The sequence below is a fragment of the Otolemur garnettii genome, unplaced genomic scaffold (genome assembly GCF_000181295.1).
Source record: "Otolemur garnettii isolate 467f Iridium unplaced genomic scaffold, OtoGar3 scaffold00022, whole genome shotgun sequence".
Taxonomy (NCBI): domain Eukaryota; kingdom Metazoa; phylum Chordata; class Mammalia; order Primates; family Galagidae; genus Otolemur; species Otolemur garnettii.
Window position 1 is genome coordinate 19,372,505 of NW_003852417.1, and position 26,158 is coordinate 19,398,662.

At 48.2% G+C, this 26,158-nt stretch overlaps 1 protein-coding gene across 1 annotated transcript in view; it reads left to right on the forward strand.

Annotated features, from left to right (window-relative positions):
* Positions 1-12,216: 12,216 nt before the first annotated feature.
* LOC111724356 (phospholipase B1, membrane-associated-like) overlaps positions 12,217-26,158 on the forward strand; it is a 43,871-nt gene continuing 29,929 nt past the window's right edge. Inside the window, exons 1-2 of the mRNA XM_023511822.1 lie at positions 12,217-12,276; positions 15,746-15,905. Coding sequence (XP_023367590.1) covers positions 15,851-15,905 — 55 coding nt within the window. The 5' untranslated portion in view covers positions 12,217-12,276; positions 15,746-15,850. The remainder of the gene's footprint in view (positions 12,277-15,745; positions 15,906-26,158) is intronic.

Below are 26,158 nucleotides of genomic sequence, written 5' to 3' on the forward strand. Positions count from 1 at the left end.
CGGGTAAGCTACACCCTCTGCACAACGAAGAGAACAGGGACTGTGATTTCCTGAAAAGTAGAATTAAAATAGGAGAATCTCAAAAAAAGGTAGGAGAGTATCCTTTTGAAGTCTTTGTGCATTCAAATATAGATATAATTTGTTTGTTTGTTTTAGAGATAGAGTCTTATTTTATTGCCCTGGGTAGAGTGCCGTGGTGTCACACAGCTCACAGCAACCTCCAACTCCTGGGCTTAGGCGATTCTCTTGCCTCAGCCTCCTGAATAACTGGGACTATAGGTGCCTGGCTATTTTTTTTTGTTGCAGTTTGGCTGGGGCCAGGTTTGAACCTGCCACCCTCGGTATATGGGGCTGGCGCACTGCCCACTGAGCCACAGGCACTGCCCCAGATATAATTTGGTTTTAACTGGTTTGCTTTTGCTTTTCTTTATAAAAATGAAATAAATCACTCTATACAGACTACTATAAGTATTATTTTAAAGAAAACAATGACAGTAACATTATCTTAGGCTTCTCACCATGTCAGTATAGGCCGAGTTACCTTCATGGTTTTGGGCTCCATTCCAATTGCAGAGCACAGGGAAATGGGTGTGGAGTGTTCACACTGGCAGGGCAGGATCTGTCCATTAACATGAGGCATCGCTCCTTCTTTGGCCATTGTTGGGGGTCATCTCTGCTTAGCCAGGCCCTTCCCTGCCTGCCAGCACAAGGGCATTATGCTGGAAGGGTGGGAGGAACTGGGAAGGGGCCAGAGTGGAGGTGTTCAGCTGGTCTCAGGGCCCGAGGCAGGTGCTGGCAGTGAGGCCTTTGTTGACTTTGAGGCACTTCCAGCCACAAGTGTCTGTTCACTTCAGGACAGGTTGATCCTTATTTCCATTCAACAAATAGATTTTCGGTAAGATGCAAAGGGGTATAAAGAATAGTTCTAAGGTTAGAGAGACCTAAAATGTGCCAGAGCTTACCGAAGGGCAAGATCACAGTTGGTGAGAGAAGATCTGAAACCAGCCCCAGCAGAGAGCAGTCCTGAGGACAGACCCAAGCCTGGCGCCGTGCGGAGCATGTCACACACAGGGGATCATCATGTCCTCCGCTGGGCAAGTTTACTATTAATAAATAGGCCTGCGGCAGGCAGCTGGAGGTGGCCAAGCCAGAGAGGAAGGGCAGGGGTCCCTGACTGGGGTGCAGTCTGCTCTGCTGCTGCCTGACATAAATGGGGTTTGAGGGTTGGGGGGAACTGTCAGATGAGGACGCGAAGGAGGTAGGCACCACAGGCCGAGGTGCAGCCTTAATGAAGGTCCAGACAGTGTGGCATGGAACGGTGTGCTGAGCCCAGAGAGAGTCTGCTAAGGTAAGGCCAGAAAGGAAGGTTTGGGTTCAAAGTGGAAGGCCTGAGGGTCCGGGGGAAGGACGTGTGACCCTTCCAGAAGGCCACAGGCATCAGGGATGGGAGGCAGAGACTCCATCTGGCGACACCAGGCAGACGACCAGTGACAAAGGGAGAGAAGGGCAAGCAGAATCTGAGAAAAGTGGGGCCTCCCTGGAGGTGTGGGCAGGGTGGGGAAGGGCAGGGAGGAGTCACCACCTGCCCACAGGAGGGTGGCCTTGGAAGACAGCTACCCAGAGAAGCTTGTTTTGAGCTGAAGGGGCAGCAGGCAGAGCTCAGGGAGGGGCCCGGAGGGGCCCAGCTGCACCTGCCACCCCCGAGGGAGAGAGGCTGCCTTTGAGGCCTATGGGAAGAGGAAGAAGGGTTTGTAAATGGTTGAGGTGAGAAATGACCCTCTGATGATTTGGTTGGGCATATACCAGTAAGGAGGGATAGTCTGAGCAGAAGCACAGCATCAATACTCAAATATTCTCCCCAGACCCAGCTCTGACTACAATCTGCTTTGTGCCCGTGTGTCCTTGCATCTTATGTCAGGGCTGAAGTGACCCTCCCTGGGAAGCTAGTCTCTACAGGATGGTGTCTGCCCATCCTGGGCACCAGTGGTGCTGGCTGTGCGCTGGGCCCAGGCCCAGGCCCAGACTGATGCAGGCATGCCCACATGGCCCCATCTCTGGGGAGTCCTCCCCTACCCAGTCAGACCTGCCAAGCCAGCCCTCATTTGTCCACTCCTGGGTGACCCAAGCTTCCCCAGACAGGACACTGCGCTTCCCTGCAACCTGCTGGAAGCCTGCCTACTGCGAGCAGCTTTCCCTCGGGGCTCGGCCCTGGCCCTGTACTTGGGGACGTCATGTACCTTTACGTGCCCTTTCCTCTGGTAGGTTGTGTGTGTTCATCTTGTTTTTGAGGTCCTCCAGGATAGGGACCATGTTCTTTGTCTTCCACATAACACCTAAAAATGGGTTGGACTCATCAAAGGCCAGACACTCCCAAAATGTTAAACGAATTCCCTTCCGTCCACACGTGGGCCCCAGGGCTCTGGGAGTGTGACCCCAAAGTGCTCAGAGCGTTGGTAGGAGACGGGTAGGGACAGAGCTGGGAGGCGCTGAGCACACCCCCACCGTGGTGGTTCTCTGCAATGATGCTCAGCCTGGGTTGGGTCCTCTCCACTGATGGGCAGACAGACATCCCAGGTTGGGAACAGGTCCCCAGGGGCCCCAGCACCCTGAGGCTCTGAGCAGCCTCACCAAGGTCAGCTGTGCCCCCCTCTGCTAAAATCCAGTTTCCAAGCCTCAGACCCTTAACTTCTCAGCAGTACCCTCCATTTCGAAAACACTTCTATGAAATAAAACTTCTACTTCTTCTCTGCCTCCTTTGTAGGATTTTTCTTGCCCGCCTGGCCCAGGCATTATGTTTCAGCGTTCCTCAGCTGCAGCCATTGGCTTTTCTCTCTCTCTGTCTGGCAGCTCAGCTACACCACAGCTTGGGTAGCCATGTCTGACTTCTGGGTAGCTGGGCCCCAGAACTCTCTTCTGAGTCTCTGATCCATGTCTGCCTGTCCTTTGACATCTTGAGAGCATGTATTCTAAAGAAACCGAACACTCAGTGTGTCCAAATCTGAATTTATGATTTCCCTTGGCACTCCTCCAGAAATGCTCATCCCTGCCCAGTTCCCCACTCAGGGCAGGACGCACCACCCTGCCAGTGCAAAGGCTGGAGGCTTTTCCTCTCTGCTCACATAAAACTGATGGGTATCAGTTTTACCTCCTGGACATCTCCTTCCCCGCTTCCCTCCACCTCTACCTCTTGCTTGGAGGGTGATACCTCCTGATTGGGCTCCCAGCCTCTCATCCTCCACACAGTTTTTAAAAAGCAGGTCCTGTCACTTTCCCATTTACAACCCTTTACTTGCTTCCTGTTTCTCTTAAGACAAAGGCCCAAGTGTGACCAAGGCCTATGGGGCCCCAGCTTATCTCTCCTGCCTCAATCCCCTTTCACTTGGCTTTGCAGCCTCCCTGGCTTTTCCTGGAACTTCCCTAAGATCCTGCTCATCACAGAGCCTTGGAAGGAGCCTAGGCGAGGCCTTTCATTCAACATTTCCATCCTATCATTTTACTTTCATTTGCAAAACTATTCGATGCCTCTCTACTCTGCTTGAGTATAAGTTCCATGAGGTCGGAGGCCAGGCCTGACCTAGAAGTAGCTCATGAAATATGTGTTGACCTCCCAGGCCTCTCTCAAGCAGTGTTCAGGTGTCCAAGCTGTGCATGGCAGGTGCATGCTGCCCCTGTGTGCTGGGCAAGGTTGGAGCACCTGGAGCCCATCAGGGGGCAGTGGGGGGCTGAGAGGGCCCCAGCACAAGGCTGCAAGGAGGTGATACTGGTAGGGGAAGAGAAGAGAAGCTCCCCCAGGAACTTGGCCTTGAATTGGAGGAAAATCTGTTTTGTTTTCTGGCAATATGAGAAAGGAGGAGGGAGAAAGGCCTGAGGGGAAGGGGAGTCCACTTGGAGCCTTTCTCACAAGGTAGGTGGCACTTATGTCCTCTTTAAATCACTACCATACATTTGGGACTCTGTCACATCCATTTCCAAGATGCCTGCTTTCTGTGACAATTACAGGCAGCGTTGGAGCCTTTTAGCAGGTGGGTGAGATATCCTGACTGGGCTCCCAACCCCACCCTTATCTCCCTACCTTCTATCCTCTGGGAGGACCCCAAGGAAAGGAGAAGGCTCCTCCTCTGGGCTGTATGCAGCATGGCTGGGCCAGGGGCTCTGAGCCCCCAAGGGACAGACCATTATTGCTATTTCAGAAGCCCTCAGGCTGGTGAGGTCTCCTAGGTGGGGCCCACCTGGACACACAGGGTCTATTTGGACACAGGTCCAAACAAAAGACAGGTGGAAACAAATAACCCAGGATGCATCTCCAGACAGAGATATTGACCAAATATAAATAGCTGGATTTGACAAGTAAGCAAAAAATTTGTGCGTGTGTGTTGGTGGTGGTGGTGGTGATGGTGGGGTGAGGAAGAGCTTTTATGATCCCTGAATTCTCAAATCTTCAAATGGGGCGAGGGACTGTTTCAGATCAGGGAAGCTGGGCTGTGGCATGAAACCAAAAGAGAGGCCCCAGGCTTAACACCTGGAGGAAGCTTAACTCTTACCTGTTGAAGCATGAAGTCCTATGTAGGCGGGTAAAAACACAGGCAACACCCCCTCTTCCCGGCCAATTGGATACACGGCACAACCAGAAAGAATCTTCTGTCTCACCAGCAAACCTTTCTCTGGAGCCAGGCTTGCCAGCAGGGAAGCCCCGGGCAGTCCCCGTTGCCTTTCTGCTCCCTTCCCTGCGATAAAAGATCTAACTGCATGTGGTGTCAAAACCCCAGCTCTGTTCCATTGAGCTCTGTTCCCCCTTTTAGGCTGGGGAAACCTTGGGGACAGAGGAGACCCCTCTGCTTCTCTCTCTTTGCCTCATCTCCCCTTTGCTGGAAGGTCTGGAAGGGCCAGGAGAGGGAGAGGGAGATGGGGAAAGCGTTGCTTGACTTATTAGCGGCACCTGGCACCAGCGCCCCTGTGGTATGGCAGACTGTGGAGCTCGGTTCTGTCCCAGGGAGTCTGTGGGAGAGCCGCTCCTGAGGTCCTTTGAAGCCTCCTTGGCCTGGCCATATACGTCCCTCCAGCTCCTGCCCTTGCTCTCCTCCATCCTCCCGGGTCTGCATCTAGCCCTTCACCTGGCCGCTCCTTCTCACACAGGGGCTTTTCAGGGGTCGGTCAGACAGTTCTTGTGCTCCTCGAATTCTGGGGGACAGGACAAATTCTTTGAGATCCCCTACGACCCGCAGACAACTTCCTTTCAGAGACTCCTCACGATGTGTCCCCGCAGTCTCCAGCAGAATTAGAGGTGGGCAAAGGACTGAGGGTACCACGATCAACCGCATAGACCCTTCGAGCAGCGGACTGGTCCAGCACCCTGACCTAGCAGGTGGCAGTGTTCACCACCTGCTGAACTGGGGATTCTGCCCCAATGCCAAGATGACAGAGCAGAGGCCTTTATCCTCCTATTTCGTGAGCATCATAGATCAAGGGTGTGTAAAAAGTTGAGGCAGAAGAGTAAGGCGAGGACAGGAGGGAGTGCAAAGCACGAGATAGGGAATGGAAGCCGTGAAGGCAGAGGAGCTGAAGGAAGCCACGGAGAGGCCAGTAAGCTGATGTTTACACGGGGCTGTGGCCCCGCAAAGGGCCTTGTGCCAACTTACTGAGACAGCAGTGCTGGAGGAAGACATGATTGCCAATTTAGAGATGAGAAAACTGAAGCTCTCCAAGGCAAATGACTCATGGCAGCAGAATTTAGGTGTCAGCCAAGTTAAGCAGTGCAAGCAGTCCCCTGAGTTATAAACATCCAACTTGTACGTATGAACAGAGGCTATTATAAGTAATAGGTAAAGGTACCTGTTCCAATTTACATGCAAATTCAGCTTAAGAACAAACCTACAGAACATACCTCATTCATTACCCGGGATTGCCTATATATCATCTCTTTATCTAGAGGATTCCAATTGTTCTCTTTCCTCCTTGAAAGAATGTCTAGTTAGGGGCCAGGCGCAGTAGCTCATGCCTATAATCCCAGCCCTCTGGGAGGCTGAGGCAGGTGGATTGTCTGAGCTCACATGTTCGAGACCAGCCTGAGCCAGAGTGAGACCCCCCGTCTCTAAAAATAGCCAGGTGTTGTGGCAGGCACCTGTAGTTCCAGCTACTTGGGAGGCTGAGGCAAGAGAATCACCTGAGCCCAGGAGTTTGAGGTTGGCGTGAGCTATGACGCCATGGCACTCTACCCAGGGTGACAAAGTGAGACTCTGTCTCAAAAAAAAAAAAAATTGTCTAGTTATATGAGTACTATTAGAATACATCCTCCCTATAAAAATATATAAAATGTTCATGAGAAAATGAAAGACCACTTCACCACCAGCCCCCAAGCAGTGGCAGTCTGGTAACCATTGGTACAATTTTTTAACACCCGTATAAGCTTTTTCCTCTACACTTACGTGTTTTTGTTGGTTTTTATTTTTTTGAGGCAGGGTCTCACTCTGTTTTGAAGTACAGTGGCATCATCACAGCTTACTGCTAACATCAAATTCCTAGGCTTAAGTGACCCTCCTGCCTCAGCCTCCTGACTAGCTAGATTACAGGCACTTACCACTATGCCCAGCTAATTTTTCTCTCTCTCTTTTTCTTTTGGTAAAGATGGGGTCTCACTGTGTTGCTCAGTCTGCTCTTAAATTCCTAGCCTTGAGTGATCTTCCTGTCACAGCCTCCCAAAGTGCTAGGGTTACAGACGGGAGCCACTGGGTCCAGCCTCTGTATTTCTCACACACACATCCCTATGTAGTTTCACATAAGAAAAATATAATATTTTATTGGTTGGTTTTTAGTTTGTTTTCTTTTTCTTTAATTTGTTTTTTTTTTGAGACAGAGTCTCACTTGTTGCCCTCAGTAGAGTGCTGTGGCATCACAGCTCACAGCAACCTTAGACTCTTGGGCTTAAGCAGTTTTCTCGCCTCAGCTTCCTGAGTAGCAAGGATTATAGGTGCCTGCCACAACACCTGGCTATGTTTTAGAGAAGGGGTCTCACTTTGGCTTAGGCTGGTCTCAAACCTGTGAGCTCAGACAATCCACATGCCTGGCTCTTTAGTTGTTTTCTTATTCTTTCTATCAAAAAAGGCATCTTATTGTACCTACCTATCAGCTTAATTTCTTCACTCAACACTAATGTGAAAGGGTTGTGAAATGTGAAATGGGCTGAGAAGTTTTGTCAGCCAGTGTGGCTCCACCTCCTCCTTTTTCATTGCTGTATAGTTTCTACCTAGTTGGCCACGCCCTGATGATGGACAAAGACATAGTTCCCAATATTTCAAACGACAGGTGTATTGTGAAAAAGACCTGGAATGTTGCAGGGTTCTACACTGGTGAGTCATTGTTCAAGAGGGGTTCAGATGAGACTTCTCTGATGATGAAAAGGGACTAAAATTGAGGTGGTGGGTCACAGTCTATGCCAGCAGTTAAGAGGGAGCCCTGGTTTGTGTGTAGTTGTGCTGAAGTTGAGCCCATTCCCCCTCTCTGAGCCTCAATTTCCCTTTCTTTAGAACAAAAGCATCGTGATGCCAGTGGTTCTCAACTCTGGCTGCTCATCTGAGACACCTAGGGAACTCTAAATAAACTAAAAATAATCAACACACACACACACACATACACACACACACACACACACACACACACACACCACATAACCAGTGTCTGGGCCCCAATTCTTGTTCAACTGTTCTAGGATAGGGCTCTTTCATCAGGAAGTTTTGACAGCACCCCAGGCAATTATAACATGCAGCAAAGTTAAACAACCTCTGTTCTCATGTCCACAAAAAATTCCTGGACCTGTTTAGGTGGAGTGTGCACTCAGGTGTAAGGCAGGATGGTTTTCCAGGATGGTGCGGGGCAGCTGGGATACAAGTGGCTTAGCCCCACCTGTGGGTGTAGCAAGCCCAGAAGACAGCAGCAGAGGGCTGGCAGGGCTGTTGAGGCCTAACTCCAAGGTGGGTGCTGCTGTCTCAGTCAGTCATAATTTAGGCAACAGTTGGCCCATGGGCTTCCAGGTGGAGGTGGCAGGTCCCAGTCAGGCCCTCTGGGCCAAGCTGCAGGGAATCTAGGGCGAGCAGCTGTCCCCAGGAAAGAAGTCAGCCTCTAGGCAACTGCAGTGGCTACCAGGGAGGGGGTTTCCCCAACAAAGGTGGCATAAACCCAATCTTTATTCCCAGTGTCCTTCTGTTTACTTGTATAGATATTTTTACCAAACAGAGGTCAATCAGAATTAGGACTACCTCGTGCTTTAATCTGTAAAGCCAGATGTCTGTCTTGAGTTTTCTCTCAAAGTAAGCATTCTAAAGTCCTGTCAACACGGAGTTAGACGCACAGCTCAGACACTGGGACTCTTGAAGCCACAGTCAGCTGAAGGTGCTTATCCAACTTCGTGTCTTGGGCTCCTGACCTAAGGGTCATTCACCTCTGGACTTGGACACAATTAGTCCCCAGCAGACAGAATATGTAGAAAGAACGTTCTCTCAGGATCCAAAGCAAGGTCTTGGGACAAGTGGCCAAGATGGAAGAACAATCTCATCCGGTTTTGTTGCTGACCCACAGCAAGGTTTGTCCTCAGAGGATGCTGGTCTAGAGAGAACTGCAAACTCTCCACTCTGTGAGGCCAGTTCAGACAGCACGTTATAGGAAATGGGCCTCCTTTCCGCTCTGCCACCTTCCTCTTCATCACTAACACGTAAGGACACAGGTCCAAACAAAGGACAGGTGGGAGCAAATAACCAAGGATGCAGCTGCAGATGGGGACATCAACCAAATGTAAATAGCTGGATTTGACAAGTAAGCAAAACAGTCAAGGAGTTCAGTACAGAGAGGGGAGTTGAGGCCCAGCATAGATTTGCTTGTGGATGTGCAGCTCAGGGGCCCTTGGTGGGCTCCACTCCTGAAGAAGAGCCAGGGTCCAAGCGATAAACAGGTCAGGCTGGGTCCAAGTCACAGCACCAAGTCGAAACTAAAGCCAAACCCAAGACATAACCAGCCAAGGCTCTTTATTTACAAAGTGTAGTCATTTTTGTTTCAGTAGGAGGCCAAAGGTGTCTGAAAGGAAAGTCAGTTTACAGGGGGGAAAAAAAGGAAGTACAGAGAGAGCCTCTGATTGGCACGTGTTCTATTAGGATGGCATTTTTGAAGGTGGGGAAGACCTTGGTGGGCTTTTGAGAATGTTTGGCAGTCCTCCATTGGTTCACTATATATGGCACGACTGGGAATTTTCAGGTTTTGCTGGTTTTTAGGAAGACTGGTTAAGAGATTTATTAACTGTGGAGGAGAGGATGGGATGGGGAGAATTTGGGCCAAACAGAGGCCAAACAGGGCCCCCTTCCTTTGGCCAACAGTGCGTGATTCTCAGTCCCAAGAGTGGGATTCTGGGGACACAGTTTCCTATTGTGCAAAGCCACTATACTGGGACTATGTAGCAGTTACAAAGATGAATGGAACATAGACTACAGCCTTTCCAGGAGAGGACTCAGCTCCAGTTGGCCAATTTTGGATCCCCTGACATGGTGAAGTGATGTGGTGAAGCCGTAAGCAAACTGTCGGAGAGGGCAGGGATGGTTAAGGCACTCTGAGTAGAACTGGATTCGGTTCACCAGGGCCCTGAAGGAGTGACTCTGTGTTTTATTTATTCATTCATACAGCAAAGCACGAGCACTCACTGATGTCAGCTGCTGTGTAGGTGCTGGGACGCCGCAGTGAACCACATGGTCCTTGCCCTCCTGGGGCTTATAGTCAGACAGTCAGGATAGACTTTAAGCAAGAATCACAAGCTCACGTATTGGAGGACACGCACAGAGGGCCAGGGGAGCAGGAGGTGGGAGCCTTACCTTGACTGGGCCAGAGAAGGCCCATTGGAGAGAGAAATATTTCAACTGAGATGCGGAAAGGGGACTTGTGTGGCCTGAGAGTTCCAGAGAGAGGGAACAGAGTGTGTTAAGGCTCCAAGGGGACAAACAAAGATTACCTGTTCAAGGATGTGAAGGAGACCAGTGAGCTTGGGGTAAGAGGAGACAGGACAAGTGGGGCTTGGGCTGCAGGGGGGAAGGGAACACAGGGCCTGGTAAGCCATGCTGAGATGCGTGGATTTGGTACAAAAGGCAGTGGGAAGCTGTTGAAGAGTTTTATAGAAAGATTTGACATCAGTTTGGCCTTTCCCAAGATCATTCAGGTTACTGTGTAGAATTTCAAACAATTGGAACAAGCAAGGGTAGACACAGGGCAGCTGATACAGCCATTCAGGGGAGCAGTGAGGGCAGCCTGCCCCTGAACCCCCACCTTCAGGGGCAGTGGAGATGGAGAATGGTGAGTGGTTTTACAAGGAGATTTAGGATATAAAATCCTTGGGGCTCAGCAGTTGGTGATTCACTGGGGCTAAGAGGAGGGCGTTTTCAAGAACCCTTCCTGGATCTGTCTGCAGCCATTATTACCATCCTCGGTTACACCACTGTTGCCCCTTCCTATGAGGATGCAAATGTGTGAAGGAAGGTCACATACTCAGTCCTTTACTCCGTGAGCTTGAGGTGCCTGTGAAACTTCAAAGTGGAGACTGAGTCAACGAATGAGTTTATGGGGTTTGAGGCTTAGAAGAGAGGTCTGGCTGGAAATAGCAATGTGGGAGTGATTGATACGTAGATTTTTTTTTTTTTTTTTTTGAGACAGAGTCTTACTTTGTCACCCTTGGTAGAGTGCTGTGGTATTACAGCTCACAGCAACCTCCAACTCCTGGGCTTCAGCGATTCTCTTGCCTCAGCCTCCTGAGTAGCTGGGACTACAGGCGCCGGCCAGAATGCCAGGCTATTTTTTGGTTGCAGTTTGGCCAGGGCCAGGTTCGAACCTGCCACCCTTGGCATATGAGGCCAGCACCCTACTCAGTGAGCCACAGGTGCCACCTGACACGTAGATTTTTTAATGGAGCCATGCCATCACCTTGAGAGACAGGCAGAGAGAAGGCAGAGAGTAGGCAGAGCAGGCCCAAGTCCTGCAGCAGAGGAAGGGATGGCAAAGGAGGCTGAGAAGGAACAGGTGGCGAGCAGAGACCAGGAACTGGACGCATGGAGGCCAACGGCACAGTGGTCCAGGAACAAGGGCAGAGGTCAGCGGTCAAGTGCTGCTGAGATATCAAGTAAGATGAGGTCTGAGGACCTCATTGTCTATTGGATTCAAAAAATTGTTGACCTCACAGCAATTCTGATAGAGTTGTGGGAGCAGAAGCCACACTAAAGGGGAGGGGTACACCAGTGGAAGGTGTTTCAGAAAGGTCACCCTGGTGATGGATGGAGGACGAGTCAGCATAGTGAGCATTCAGAGATTGTTGCAGGAATCCAGAGAAGAGAGGTTAAGGTGCAAGAGCCAGGAGCCTCACAATGATTTTAAAAAATCACGGATGTCAATGTCAACCTAGAGGAACAACAGGGAACTTGATTGGCTTTGTCCCAGAAGGCAATGAGAAAGGAACAGGAGGTGGAAGGAGCCCTCTGAGATTCCCACAGACCATTCTGAGATTCCAGCCACTCTCTGCGAACCGTCCCTGCGTGTTCCTCCTCCCCGATGCGCCTAGAAGGCCTCTGGGGCTCATTTAAGGAACAGACCCAAATAAGCAAAAGTGAGGAAGTGCTGGGTCTCAGGCCTTTGCTGTGCAGAGAAAGCAGGATTAAAAATCTGGCTTTACCACCTGTTCTTTGTGTGGCAGGTCTCTAAGCATTTCTGTGGATATAAAACAGTCTTTTCAGAAGTGCTATAGTAGGAAAATACACATGGGTTAAGATAGAGAAAACGTGGAATTTAAAAATTCTGTTTCCTCGAGTTTTCTCTTCTGGGCGTTAACCTTCCAGTTATGAACAAGGACTCTCCCCAATCCATGAAGGAAGAAAGGAACAATAGGCCGCCGGGGTCTGCCAGGTGTGCCTGGAGGCACAGGTGCTTGGAGAGCCAGGCTTGGTGGCCACTCTGCCTCTGGGCCCTGGGGACAGACCAGCCCTACCATCTCCCTGCCTACTCTCATCCCACAGCCCTGTCCCCAAGTGATACCATCAAAGGTAAACACTGAGTCTGCAAGGAGCTGGCTAAGCAAACAAGCTTGCACATCACTGCTGAAGCTATTAACGCCCACGTGCCAGGGTCTGGTGGTGTGACAGCCCAGCCCTGGTAACAGCTGGTGATGCCATGCCCCAACAATCGCCTGCCCCACAGCCAAAGTCCAGAGGGCCCATTCCGGAGCAGAGTTGCAGTGCAGTGCGGATGCAGGGACGTCCCTAGCTGGTAAGCTGCCCTGACTGTGGCTCCATAGCACTCTCCTTCCCTAAACCCCTTTACTAGAAGTTTTCTCTGGCAGGTGCTCTGCTCTGAATGCATACCCGGGAGACATCTGGGGTCAGTACATGATGCTTGGGGCTCTGGGACCCAGGAGCCTCCCAGTGTGGTCTGAAGCCTATGAGATTCCCTTGGAAACACTGGAAGTCTGTGGTGGTTCTCTTTGGATTTGAAGGACACATCATGAGCTCCCACAGACAGGCTGCACAGGGAATTGAGTGGGGAAAGATTAGCTATGTAGGAAGATTCCTGTAGTATTGCCCTGGTGGGCAGAGAAGAAAACTTCATACACTTCTTCCCCCACTGGCCCTACCACATGGGACCAGGAGACAGGGATCTCAGTTCTAGAAGATTCAGGGAAGAGCTTCTCCCATGTGCCAGGGCCCAGCAGCCTTACCAGCCTCCCAAATGAATGTTGGGGGTGGGGTCAGGCTTTATGTTGGTATCTTCTAGCATAGGGTCTGTGTTGAGTCTCCACAGCTTGAACTTGGCCACACCTGGGCTGTGATGGAAAGGCAAGAGTCTGGGTTCTGCTCTGAGTACCTGAGCGACCTTGGACAAGTTACTGGTCCTTTCTTATCTGTAAAACTTAATAAAAAATACTATTTCTGCAAGTGTTCGTGGGGATCCCACCTTCAGGGATGAGTGGGAGGAAGCACTGTATTTGCATCTAGGAATCCAAAGCCAGTGTAGACCCTTGCCATGCCTCCTCCTTTGCCTGCGTTTCCGCCTTTGTATGGTGGGGGTTGAGGAGGACTGGACTGGGTGGATTTTAGGTTCCAGATCCTCCACGACCAGTTCTGACCTAGTCCCAACTGCTTTCCTGACTCTGGGTAGGATTTTCCCCAAGAAAGGGAGGGGGAAACAGTGGAGCATCCACCCGGCTCCAGCTCAGAGAATCTGCTTAGTTCTCTAGTCCTTCTGAGATGATACCAAGGTACTATTTCATTTTTTAAAAAATGGGCCAATCATTCACCATATTAAATTAACAGGATAATAATAGGTTGTAACTCCCCAGTTTGAAATAATACTCTTCCAAGCCCAGTCCTGCTTTGATACGCCTGGGCCCTGGGCCTGAGGCTTGGTCTAGCACTCCCTTGTGGAGTTTTGAACAACTGCAAATTCTCAGTCTTTTTAGTCATCAAGGTGTGTGCTGCCATCCTTCAAAGATGTGAATTCACGGGCCTGTACCTTCCCCAAAAGGAACACCTGTGATTGTTGCTAAAATCTGAAACGGAGCACTCCCCTCCTTTAGGTCAAGTTCCATCAGTACATTTTATAGCAAAAATCAGAGAACAAAAAGCTTATCTACAAGCGGTTGAGACAGCTACTTTCCCCCTTGTTTTCACGGCTGGTACTGGATCACATAGGTAGGAGGTTCTCATTAAGCAGACATGTGTACGAGTGTCCCACAGGCCTGGGAAGAGCGCCCAAGAAATGTTGATTCCCCCACTGCCTCACAGTTAAGGACCATTCCCTGCTGTATTGATGGAGTGCAAAGATTTCTTCTATCTAGAAGGAAATTCAGTCTTATGCCAAAATGCCTCACAGAGATGAAAATTGTTTTTAAGGCCCTTCTCAATTTTGCTAAATGTGAAAGAGTTTGGAGGATGGTAACTCAGACCAGCTGTGGTAGTCTCCGAGGAGAGCAGCAGGGGATGGAGTGAGGACCTGGAATGTGGAGCCAAATCATTCCGCCCTGTCCTGTCCCACCCGCTTCCTGCCTCCCCCTCTGCTGGCCTGAGCAAGAGTGGGGCCCAGAGAATGCTCATGCAATCCAAGCAAGTTCAGTGATGCTCCTCAGAGCTCCTGGTGGCACAGAGCTGTGTAGATTCCTGACCTTGTTAGAAATAGGACAGCAGCTCTGGGCCTCTCACAGACCTTGTGGGCAGTTTAATGACAAATGTTTAGATGCTCCAGGGAATCTACATTCGGTTAGTCCCTGCAGACCTTGGCCTTGGGTGTATTTACTTCTTCTTTTTCTGTGTGTGGTGTCCTCTTCCAGGCTCTGGGGTTAGCTGATGGCCACCTGGACTGGGTGTATCACTGCCCACACACTTCTCATATGGCTCAAGGCCCTTACAGTCCTGAAGCTGAGCCTAAGCCTTTGGCACAGCTAACTCAGTGGTCATCACAAGCCACAATTTTCTGAGAGGTTGAGAAAGGAAGACAGCATCCTAAAATTAGAGATCCAGGACAAAGGGCCACCCGCTTAGTCTTCAGGGTATGCTCAAGACAGTAGAGCTATAACTGTGATTTTAAAGTAAGAGCCAAGTGCCCAGGTCAGCCAGGAGATCAAGGTCTGAGGTTGGGTAATGGGAACCAGCCCCCAAGTCCTAGGTAGATCCCAGAAGTCAAGCTCCCTGCCCTTAGGTGGCCAGAATGTAAAGACGATTTAAATATATTTGTTCATATTAAGCAAAACAATTGTTCCTTGACATTCATGAAAAACATTTACATTTCACCCTCAAGGGGGCTTAGTCACTCAGGCTTTAAGTTCCAGCTCTGGGACAGGTTTGGTGGCTCATGCCTATAATCCTGGCACTCTGGGAAGCCAAGGCAGGGATCACTCGAGGCCAGGAGTGTGAGACCAGCCTGAGTAACATAGCAAGGCCCCATCTCTACAAAAAATACAAATTAGTCAGATACGGTGGTACATGCTGGTAGTCCCAGCTACTCAGGAGGCTGGCGTAGGCAGATAGCCTGAGCTCAGGAGTTTGAAGTTGTAGGGAGCTATGACTCCCTACATTTATACGTTAGCTGGGGCAACAGAGCTAGACCTCATCTCAAAAATAAATAAACAGATAAATAAATTCCAAAATGCTCTGTGTGCTCAGTTTAGACCCAGTCCAACATTCCTGACTTGGTTTGAATCTGTCAAACTCAGTTCCATGGCTCACGTCTCTGGCTCGTGTCTCTCAGTTCAATGTGCAGGCTATAAACGTGTGGTGTGCACGTTGGCCCAACACTGGCAGCAACCCGTGGGTGTAAGGGTGAGGGGGACAAAGGAAGCCAGCAGTGCTCCAGAGACACGGTGGGAAGATGTTTCAGACTGAGAACTCACATCTGGAGATGGCTTAAGGTTTACAGAAGTTTATTCCCTACATCTTTTGTCTCTGGGCTTATAACTGAGAAAGCTCAGTCCGAGTGAAGGGAGCTGCCCGAGCTGTGGCTGATTTGGAATTCTAGCTCAGCGCCTGGGATTCCCAGTCTCCTGACACTGACAACTACCCGACTTCCCATGGAACTCCCATGAAGGCAGCAGTGTGGTCCTGGTCTGTTAGGGTCTGTGACTAGAACACGCTACCCATCACTGACTCATCTGCCTCAGGAACTCTTCTGCCTAAATGTTAATATTTATCATTTACAGCCCGCCACTGCCCCCTTTCAAAGGTGAACACAGTAAAATTTATGACAGGTGCGCTATCGGAACACAGAGGAGCATAAAAGCAGAAGGAAGCGCCCTAGCCCATCCATCTGCCGCCGTTTCTTCCAGAGGCCCAAGAGCCTGGAGCATTCTGGCATGGGGCTGCAACCGGGAACTTTCCTCCTGGGGCTGGTGCTGCTTCTGGGGCAAGGTAAGTGTGCCTTTTGCTGAGGGGACAACCAGAGGCTCAGCCCTGTTTCTATCCTGCGTCACTTAGGCAAGGAGTTTGAGAGAGGAATATGGGCTTTTGATGAGATGAAGCAACCAGATGCACAGTTCAAACATAAGAGAACTGGTCTGCTTCTTGTGGAACGGGGTGCTGAAGATGCCTACAGAGTGACCGAGGGTCAATTCCCCCAAAGGCCGTTAGGGTGAGGCAGGTCTAGGGATGGGTGAGAAGTGGACAGGCAGCAGCACTCTGGTGGGGAAAGAAGCTGTCGGTGTCCAGTCACCAAGACCTGGAATCCTGCTCTTTGTGCTGTGGGCCGCAGGCAAGTTATTCTACCTCCCTGGACCTCGATTTTTCTCATCCTTAAAATGGCAATACCTCCACTAAGCACATTGTGATCATTAGTATTTATGAGCTTTGTTTTGTTCTTTGCTAATGGAACAGAGATAGGCATATTGCCAGATGATAAATTCTAAAAGATTGCCCACATTCCTTAGTTCTACCAAACAGCCTATTGATTCTTGGTTGAAATGAGCGGGTCCCCCTGTGCTCTGCCCTCTTCCTGACACCAATGGTGGTGAGAAGATCATGCCTCTGCCATGTTCTCTCTCTCTCTGCCCCTCTCTCCCCTTCCCTGGCTCTCTCTCTCTCTGTTTAGGAAGGCAGAATCTTTTAAACTGAAAAGGGTCTTAAAGATGATCTTTCACCCTCACTGGATGAAAGGCTTGGGCCCAGAGCCAGAAGCACCTGCCCTTGAGTCCACAGCCAGAGAGAAAGCAGTATGAGACAGAGATCTGAGCCTGCCCCGGGGTGGGGTATAAGTCCCAGTCCCACTGCTCACCTAGGGCAACACGGTTACCTTGGGGGAGCTGGGCTAGGAAGAATGATAACGCCGGCTGTGCCTACCACACACCATGATTGTATTTTTGTGATTACTAATGAGGCCGAGGAGTTTTTTCATGTTGTATTGAATCCCTCTTTTGCGGAATGCCCCTTTCACAGTCTTTCCCCCATTTTTCTACAATATAGGCTTGTCTTTTTCCATTGACTTTTAGAAGTCTCCACTCACTCTCTGATAGTTAGGTGTTGGGAAGATACCTTCTCCCACTCTGAAGCTTGTCTTTCAGAAAAAGTGGGAAAAGAAGGGTGGCACCTGTGGCTCAAAGGAGTAGGGTGCCGGCCCCATATGTGGGAGGTGGCAGGTTCAAACCCAGGCTCAGCCAAAAAACTGCAAAAAAAAAAAAAAAAAAAAAGTGGGGGGTGGAAAGAAGCTTTCCACTCTTTTAATGGAGACTTTTGATGAGTAAAATTCTTAATTTTGGGAAGACTCATGAAGACCACCCAAAAGAGAACAAAGACAATTTACACAAACTTGCTGCAGCAAACCGTAACTTGCCTTTGGCTGAGATTCAAAGTCAGGAAGGGGGATGGGAGAGTTTCATGGTGAGAAACAAAGGAGGGCTGTAGGTCTGCTCTGATAGAGGCCACTGGCATGCGGGAGCAGGAGATACGCTAACCACAGGTAGGGTGTCTAAGTGATTTGTTGGGAGCGTATTTGACTTTCTCTGGTTGGTTCCCCTGGAGGTAGGGACAAAAAGTAGACAAGATGGCCATCTTGGTCAGTAGTCCTGACCATTCTGGGCTAATTGACACAGAGGTTGTGTGTAGGAGACTGTTCACCAAGCTTGTGGAAGCAGCCGCTGGCTCTTGAGGGAGGCTCTGGGAGAGGGACCATCTCCTAGCCGGCATGGAGATATTTGGCTGCCAGGAGACAAGCCCTTAAGCAGCTGCAGGCGTTAATGAGTTAAGATTGGTAACTTGTTAGCAAGCAGGTGTTATACATTGGACATTCGTGGTGCAGCAGGGTGGGAGTCGAGCCCGGAGAGAGAGCAAGTAGTGATCATTAAGCACATAGCTCTGGCATGTGGGCCCTTACACCTGTTGTATAATGCTTCCATAAAAGACCACAGCAGAGGTGGCTCAGGGCGCTCCCTGGAATATGGGAAGCCCTCCTCTTGCAGGTATTTGTACCTTCAATCCGTGGTCCTGGCTGGTTTTATTTGCCTAGTGATGGGGTCCAGCTGATTTTATTCACCTGGTGACGGGGTGCCACAGCAGGCACCGACCGTTGTGGTTCGCCTTTCTGGGCGGGCTGCAGCCATTTTGGGTCAGAGTTCTATGACCATATATGATCTGGCCATTGTCCATTTGTATATTTTGTCTAGATCTATTCTAAATTCTAAATTTTTAAATCTTTTCCTCTGTGGTTTGTGCCCTTTGTAGCTTCATATCTCTCTCCTACCTTGAGGTCATGAAAGATAATCCTATATTTCCTTCTACAAGCTTTATAGATTTGGTTTTCTTAAGTCAATTCCAATACATGTGGGATTGATCTTTGTGAAATGTGTGAGCGGAGCTCAATGTTATATTTTTTTTCATGCAGGTAGCCAGTTGTCTCAGCACTCTTTAGTGATGAGTCGATTGTTTCTCTATAGTTCTGAAGCGCCCCCTCTTGTTCATGTGTTAATGACCTGTATTTGGTTCCGTCTGTCTCAGAACTTTCTTTTGCCCCATTAGTCTATCCCTGTGCCAATAATATGTTGTCTTAATTCTGTAGCTTTAGAGCAAGTGTGATTATTTGAGAAAAGAAGTCTTCGTATTTTTTCTTCTTTAGAAATGTCTTGGCTCTGACTTTCCATATGAATTCTACTATCAGCTTGTCAATTTCCACCAAAGAAAACGTGTTGGGATTTTGATAGACATCGCTTTGAGTTCTGTAACTCAAGTTGGGGATAACAGACATCTTTACAGTGTTGCGTTTTTCAAACTATGTATTTTGGAGACTTCTCTGTTCTGATTTTGAACATGGTTTGTTAAATTTATTCCTAGATATGTGATACTTTGGTTGTATGAAAAAACTTTTTAATTTTTATTGTGAAAATGTTATTGATACATGGCAATAAAATTGATTTTTGTATTGATTTGCATCCAACTAAACTCCTAAATTTTAATAATTTATCTGTATTTTTTTGGATTTTCTATATATACAATCCTGTCAATAATGGCAACATTTTTGCTTTCTTTGGAATCTGTGTACGTTTTATTTCTTTTTCTTACCGTACTGTGCTGGCTGGTACCTGCAATATAATTTTTCTTGGAAGTGATGGTTGGAGGCATTTTTATTCCCAAATTCAAAAGAAAGATGTTTACTTTTCATTGGTAAGTATAGTGTTTGTTTACTTAAGGCTCTTTTGCAGATACTCTTTATAGGATTAAGGAAGCTCTATTTCATTCTCAGTTTGCTAAGAGGATTTTTAAAAATTATGAATGGATGTTGAAATTTAATGCTTTTTATGTACTTGTTGAGGTGATTGTGTGATTACTCCTTTCATCTGTTAATGTAATGAAGTAAATTAATTGACTTTTTATTTTGTTCATTTTTTCAGTTGCTTTTTAAATTTATCAGAGACCACATTGCATTTATTTGTCTTGTCTCTTTTAATCTAGAATTCTCAATCTCAGCGTTCTTTAGGCTTTTTATCACTTTCTTTTATGTCACTGAAATTTTTAGGCTGCTTTTTATGTGTGTAGGTATACCTCAATTTGGATTTGTCTGAATTGTGTCCTTACTGCTAGAATCAATTTAAACTCTTCTGGCAGAAATACAACATAGCTCATGTTGTGTCCTTGATGTGGCACAGGAGGGAGCACAGTGGTATTTGGTAAATTCCCTAATCTGTGATGTTAAATTAGATAATTTGGTTAAGGTGGTGCCTGCCTGATTTTTCCCTGTGGGGACTTGGTGCTATTAACTGGGGCCTCCTGGTGTTTCTCTGCATGGCCCTTCTTTCTATATGAGCAGTTTGCACTTCTTCACGTGGTGACTCAAGGCCCCAGAAGAGGGTAAATAGAAGCTACCAGGCCTTCTGACATCTAGGCCCAAGAGTCATTCCTGCTGCTTCTATGGGCCAATGCACGTTTCAGGGCTACCCTACACTTAAGGGGAAGGAAATAGACTTCATCTTTTTTCTTTTCTTTCTTTCTTTCTTTTTTCTTTTTTTGAGACAGGGTCTCACCCTGTTGCCAGGCTAGACATAGTGGTGTTATCATAGCTCAGTGAAGCCTAAACTCACGGACTCAAGCAATTCTCCTGTCTCTATTTCCCAAGTAGCTGGGACTATGGGCGCATGCCACCATGCCTGGTTAATTTTTTTTTTTATTTTTTTTTTTGTAGAGTCATAGTCTTGCTATATTGCTCAGGCTGATCTCAAATTCCTGGGCTCAAACAACCCTTCTGCCTCAGCCTCCCAAAGTACTAGGATTACAGGCGTGAGCCCCCACACTCGGCCTACATTTCACCTTTTGGTGGAAGGAGCAGCAAAAGTCATGTTACGAAAGACCATGCAGGGGTGGCCCTGTGGCTCAAAGGGGTAGGGCGCTAGCCCCATATGCTGGAGGTGGTGGGTTCAAGCCCAGCTCTGGCCCAAAACTGCAAAAAATTAAAAAAAAAAAAATAAAAAAAAAAGACCATGCAGAATGGGAAGCAATGCTATGGTTATCCTTGGAAAAATACACAGTAGACTCTGTAAGTTGAACACCCAAGGGAATGTAACAGACTTGTCAACATATGGAAGTGGGTAACCTGAGGAACTAGGCCTGCTGTACTGATACATACTATGGTACATGTCTGGTCTATGTCAATTAAGCAACTGAAGGAAGGGGTCAGTGTAGGGAGGTGGTTGACTATGGAGATTCTCCTATATCACAGTCAATATTGTATTTTTTTCCTAGTTCATTGATTTATGTAAATGTATCTTGCTTGGCGTTTTTAACGTCTACTGAATCTGTGGCTCCATAGCGTCATCCGTTTTGAAAACTTCTCAGGCAATATCCCTTGAAATGTTGCCTCTACTCTGCATTTCTATCTATCTTCTGAATGTCAACGAAATGTTTGCCTTTCTCACTTCACGTACCACGTCTCTTCACCTCTCTCCTGGCTCTAACATCTGTTTGCTCGTCTATACCACATTCTCAGTCATCTGTTATGATCCATCTTCTGGCTTCTTCATTCTTTCAGTTGTGTCTAATTTGCTGTTAAACCAGATCATTGAAGATTTTGAAAATCTTTATTTTTCAAATTTAACTTGTATTTGCTCTTTATCACATTTGCATTTATTAAAACATTGTTAGGTTCCCCCAAATGTATTTGTTTTATTTTATTAAAACATAGTGATTTTATAATTTTTGCCTGATAAATTCAATATTCAAAGTCTTTATGGTCTGTTTCTGCTCATGTAGAGACGTCCAACCTTTTTTTTTTTCTCTGACACACATTGGAAGAATAAGAGTTATCTTGAACCATACACTAAACACATAAATACTAATGAAAGCTGATTAGCAAAAAAAAAAAAAATGTATACATATGCATATTTTTTGTGATATCACAGATAAGGAAAAAAGTCCTCAGAAAATCAGTCAGCGTAGGGCCCATGGGCCTCAGGTTGGACACCTCTGTCTCAATTGTTTCTGCTAGTTCTTTTTTTTTTTGAGACAGAGTCTTACTATGTCACCCTCAGTAGAGTGCAACCTCAAACTCTTGGGCTTAAGCAATTCTCTTGATTCAGCCTCCCAAGTAGCTGGGACTCTAAGCACCCACCACAATGCCTGGCTATTTTTTTGCTGTAATTGTCATTGTTGTTTGGCAGGCCTGGGCTGGGTTTGAACCCACCAGCTCCAGTGTATGTGGCTGGCGCCCTAGCTGCTGAGCTATAGGCACTGAGCCCTTCCTGGAAGTTCTTGCTCACAGGTATCTTGCTTCTTTATGTACTATATTTGGTAATTTTTTTACTGGATGTTGCTTGAACTCCTTGAAAATTTACTTATGAGATTCTCTGAGGCCTGGGATAAGAGTGAATGTCTTCAGAAAAGATGTAAGTCTTTATCCTGTCAAGGCACTGGGAGATTCCCACTTGAGGTAATTGCAAACTAAACTTGTATGAGGTTCCCTGGAATAGTCAAGCCCCAAGCTGAGCACTATGCACAAATGACCTCATTCCTTTTAGATGGCCAGTGCTATTATTCCCATTTTACAGATGAGAAAACTGAGAAGTTAAGTAACTTGCCCAGAGCCATTCAGCTATTAAGTATGGGAGCCAAAGTTCAGTCCTGAGCCTGAGTCTAAGGCTAGTGCCTTTGAGACCACCCTGGTTATAAGAGAGCCCAAGGGGAGAAAGAACCAAAACTGGACTCTCATTTGAACTTTAAACACACTTAAACAACACCCATGAAAATAGATTGCTGCTTTGCAAGTTTTAGCTTATAAAGATGAAACATTATCTCAAAATTGCAAGTGGCAAGAAGTCACTGTATCTAATATAAGACAATGCAATTTCTGCTAGAATTTTATTTTCCTCAAATGAGTCAGAAGTTCGCTAGGAGACTGTCATGCCTGTGGGGGGAGGGGGAAACTTGTTGCCTTGGTAATGTGCCCATGACAGGGCCTGTCAAAGCAAAGACAAAGATGGGGGTGGGTGAGCTCACTGTGTGAGGAAAGGGCCACTTTTCATCACTAAGACAAGTAAAGCTGGATAGCATTTGTTTTGCAAAAGCGCAGTGTCCTACCTAAAGGATGGTTTCCTCTCCATTCCTGGATGAAGTTTTTTCTAGCCTTCTAGAAATACTATCTTTGCCAATAAGAGTGGAGAGAGATATAAGAACTTGTGGTGGCTCGATTCCTTCAAATTATAGGTGTGAGAGGGGAGCGTGGTGCTCAGGTCACACATGCAGTTGGTGGCAGAACCATCCTGGGGACTCTGGTGTGCACCCCATGCCTCATTCCCCACTGCCCACCCCAGCTCCAACTCACAGTATACTTCCAAAGTCCTGCTCTGAGCAGCAGACACAGGAAGGGATTCTCTCTGGGGGCTCAGAAGTTCTCTTTTCCTGGAATGTCATCTGTGCCGTGTGGATTTTTAGGACTTTCTTGTCAATCACCATTTTCATCAAGTTGCATTTTTGCTATCCTCAGTTAACTGAGCACCCTGCTAACACCCCAAGTTAGGCTGAACCAAATGTAAGGAGCCCTCTGGGGAGAGAGAATGAATTTGCATGAAATCACTGGAGAAGAATTAAGCACCAAAATAGGTGCACGTAGCTGTAATAAAAGCAACAGGATTCAGAGAACTGAGAGAGGAACGTGGGCTGGAGAAGTCTTACGTGGGAGGTGAAACTCAGTTGCGCACAGAAGGGTGAGTGGGATTAAGATACACGCAAAGGCACAGAAGGAACGCTGGGGGAGGGGACGGCACACCCAGAGGCAGAGTGGGCTCGGCGGGATGAGTTAGTGGAGCAGACCGCTGGACCTGAGTGCAGGGCTGGTGTTAGGGGAGGTGAGGGGCTAGATAAAGTGAGATGATTAAATCCCAGTGCAAGCAGAATAATAGAGATTATCAGAGGGCATGTTGGCTTCAAGAGACTTCTAGAATGATCCAAATCTTTTATTGTACATTACAAAAATTGGCCTGCCCACGGTCATACAGCCAAGTCTAGGATTTGGACTTATAGTGGGACATGGGGAGCTATAAAATGTTCCTCAGCAGGGAGTGGCATGATGCGAGTGGTGTTTCAGGCAGGATGAGTCTTAAGCTTCAGACATAAAAGGCCATGAGTCAAAAGAGGCCGCACGTGGGAGAGCAGACTCCTGGCTCATAGGGGGTATGCTGGACTCAGCAGAGAGTGCCTGTCTCCTGCCTTGGGCCACCAGTTCCTCTTGGACTCTTGCATGTGATGAGAAACAAAGGTCTGAAGCCTTCGCTCCTTCACATCACGCGTTCCCAGTGGCCTCTGGAGGAGAGCTTTCTGACAAGGAGAACTGAGGCCTCCTTGACATCCCTCCGGTTGAGCTCACTGATTGTCATGCCCGCCCCCGTGCAGCTCTGGGGCAGCCTGGTTCCCCTTTAAAGTTCTGGCTGGGGATGGCTGAGGCAAAGCTGGAGCTCCCAGGATTGCAGAGGTTATTAGGACAGGAGGAGTCCGGGCTTTGGAACCTGCCCTGGCTGGGAAGTCTGAGGGGCAGGCGTGTGGCGAGGGCATTCTTGCTGTGTCATCCGGTGGCAGAAGGCAGACGGGCAAGTGAGGGTGAGAGAGAGACAGAAGGGCACCAGACCCTTCCCTTTTGTGATGAACTCATTCTCAGGATAATGGCATTGATTCATTCATGAAGGCAGAGGCCTCATGACCTAAGCACCTCTAACAGGACCCACCGGAGTCCAGCCTTCCAACACCTCCGCATTGGGGATGGAGTTTTCAACACAGGAACTTTCAACACATGAACAGTGACACATCTTCACTGTGCAATCCCCACGAGAAAATTGAGGACGCTGATCCATAAGTAAAGAATTCCCTTGTCCCCAAACTGAAAGTCAGCTTTGAATACATCCTGTCAAGACTGTTTCTGTCTCTTAGGGTGCAGGGTATACGATATTGGATATCTATGGGTGACAGGAGGGTACATGTGTCTCTGCCCAGAACATGGGACAGATGGTAGGGTCTCCCTGTGCACATCAGCATAGGACACTGAGGAGAGAATCATGGTTTGGGACTTTTCAAACCATCTCTAATGGTTTCTGTTATCTCCTCGGACTGGAGGTTGTGTCTACCCAAAGGCTATGACACTGTTAATCCTTAATCATTCTTTGGCCAGCCTGATGGGAAACCTAGAAGGACTGATGGTAAGAGGGCAGCTGAAAATACCAGACACAAACGTGGCAGAAGAATTCATTTCCCCATTCTGGGAACTCAGGGTAGGACACAGCACTTGTAATAACCCTTCCTATAACCTCCTTTTGAAAAGACTTTGGTCTCAAGGAAGCATACCAGGCTGGCTTAAGGAGAATCAAGTTCTGTACACGGCCCAGTTAGTAACTTGCTGAATGGTCTTGGGAAAGTTTGCTAACCTCTCTGGAGTTCAGTTTTTCTGAAGTATTGAATAAGATGATCTCAAAGACTTGCCCATCACAGCCATTTTAGAACTCAGAGGCTAACCCAGATACTCCAGAAAGGTTCTCTGGTCCTTGGTGTCACCTTCCATTGATTGTGACACATGACTGCCCCCAAATCCTGCTGACAGGACACTGTGCTGATGTCCTGAGCTTCTCAGACCACCCAGAGCAGCCAGCCAGGCCTGGATCCTGGTTTTCTGACTCGATCTCCTCGGCTGTTCACATGCAGTGCCTGCTCCCAGGTTCACAGCAACATCCTCCAGGCCTTGTGTGTGGAGGAGGCTGTGTGCTGCACGGAGCGCCTACTTACAATCACCTGTGCAGCACTTTGTCCTCCAGAGGACCTGCCTATGGTCCAAAACAGCACAGGGGTGGCACAGGCTGACTCCGGCCTCCCCTTCCCGCTCAGGGCTTAGTGGAAGGCAGTGCTGGTTTGAGGCCTGTCCTTCCCTTGCTGGGAGTGGTCTGTGTGTGCTTATGGCCTCTCCAAGCCTGTAAAAATGCCAAGAAGGTCTAAACCCTGCATCTTCTTACCTTTAGGGTTGCATGAGGGCATTACACGTCTCAAAAACCCCAAGACTTTACTTTTCACCAAAGAGTGACCTCAGTTCCCCATGTGTTGGCCTTAACAGCCCAGGGGATGCTGCCCAGGGGATGCTCCGCCCTTTCATCCAGGGGCACAAGTCCCCTCTCACATGTGTACAGTTCTCCCCTACTGACACAGCCCTTCCCTGTTCTCTAATCCTCTCGACAACCCCATGAAAAGGCAGGGAAGCTAGTCTTGTTCCCATTTTATGGATGAGGAAATCAAGGTTCAGAGAGATTAAGTGCTTGATCAAGGTTACAGAATGGCTTTCTGCCCTGAAGGAAGGGACAGGGCTGGAAAATGGTGCTCCGGACATGGTAGACAAACATCAAAGAAGTCTGTAAATTAAAGGAGCACTCACTGCTCTAGTTTTGCCTTTGGAATCACCCCACCCACCTCTAGCCAGCTGTTGCACTAATGCACATTGGGTTTCCTAGTAGTCAGGCTCTTGACTTTGGAAGCACTAGAACATTCCTGGAGGGACTTTTTAAAAACTGCTGACACCCAGGGTAGCCAGCCCTCACCCCAGGCAGTCAGATCTGAATCTCTGTGTCGGGGGCTGGGCAGTAGGTGATGGGTTGAGACCTCTGCTTTAGAAGGTGCTTCCCTGAGGGAGAAGCACGTGTGAGTTTCCCTAGCCAAAGCCTGAT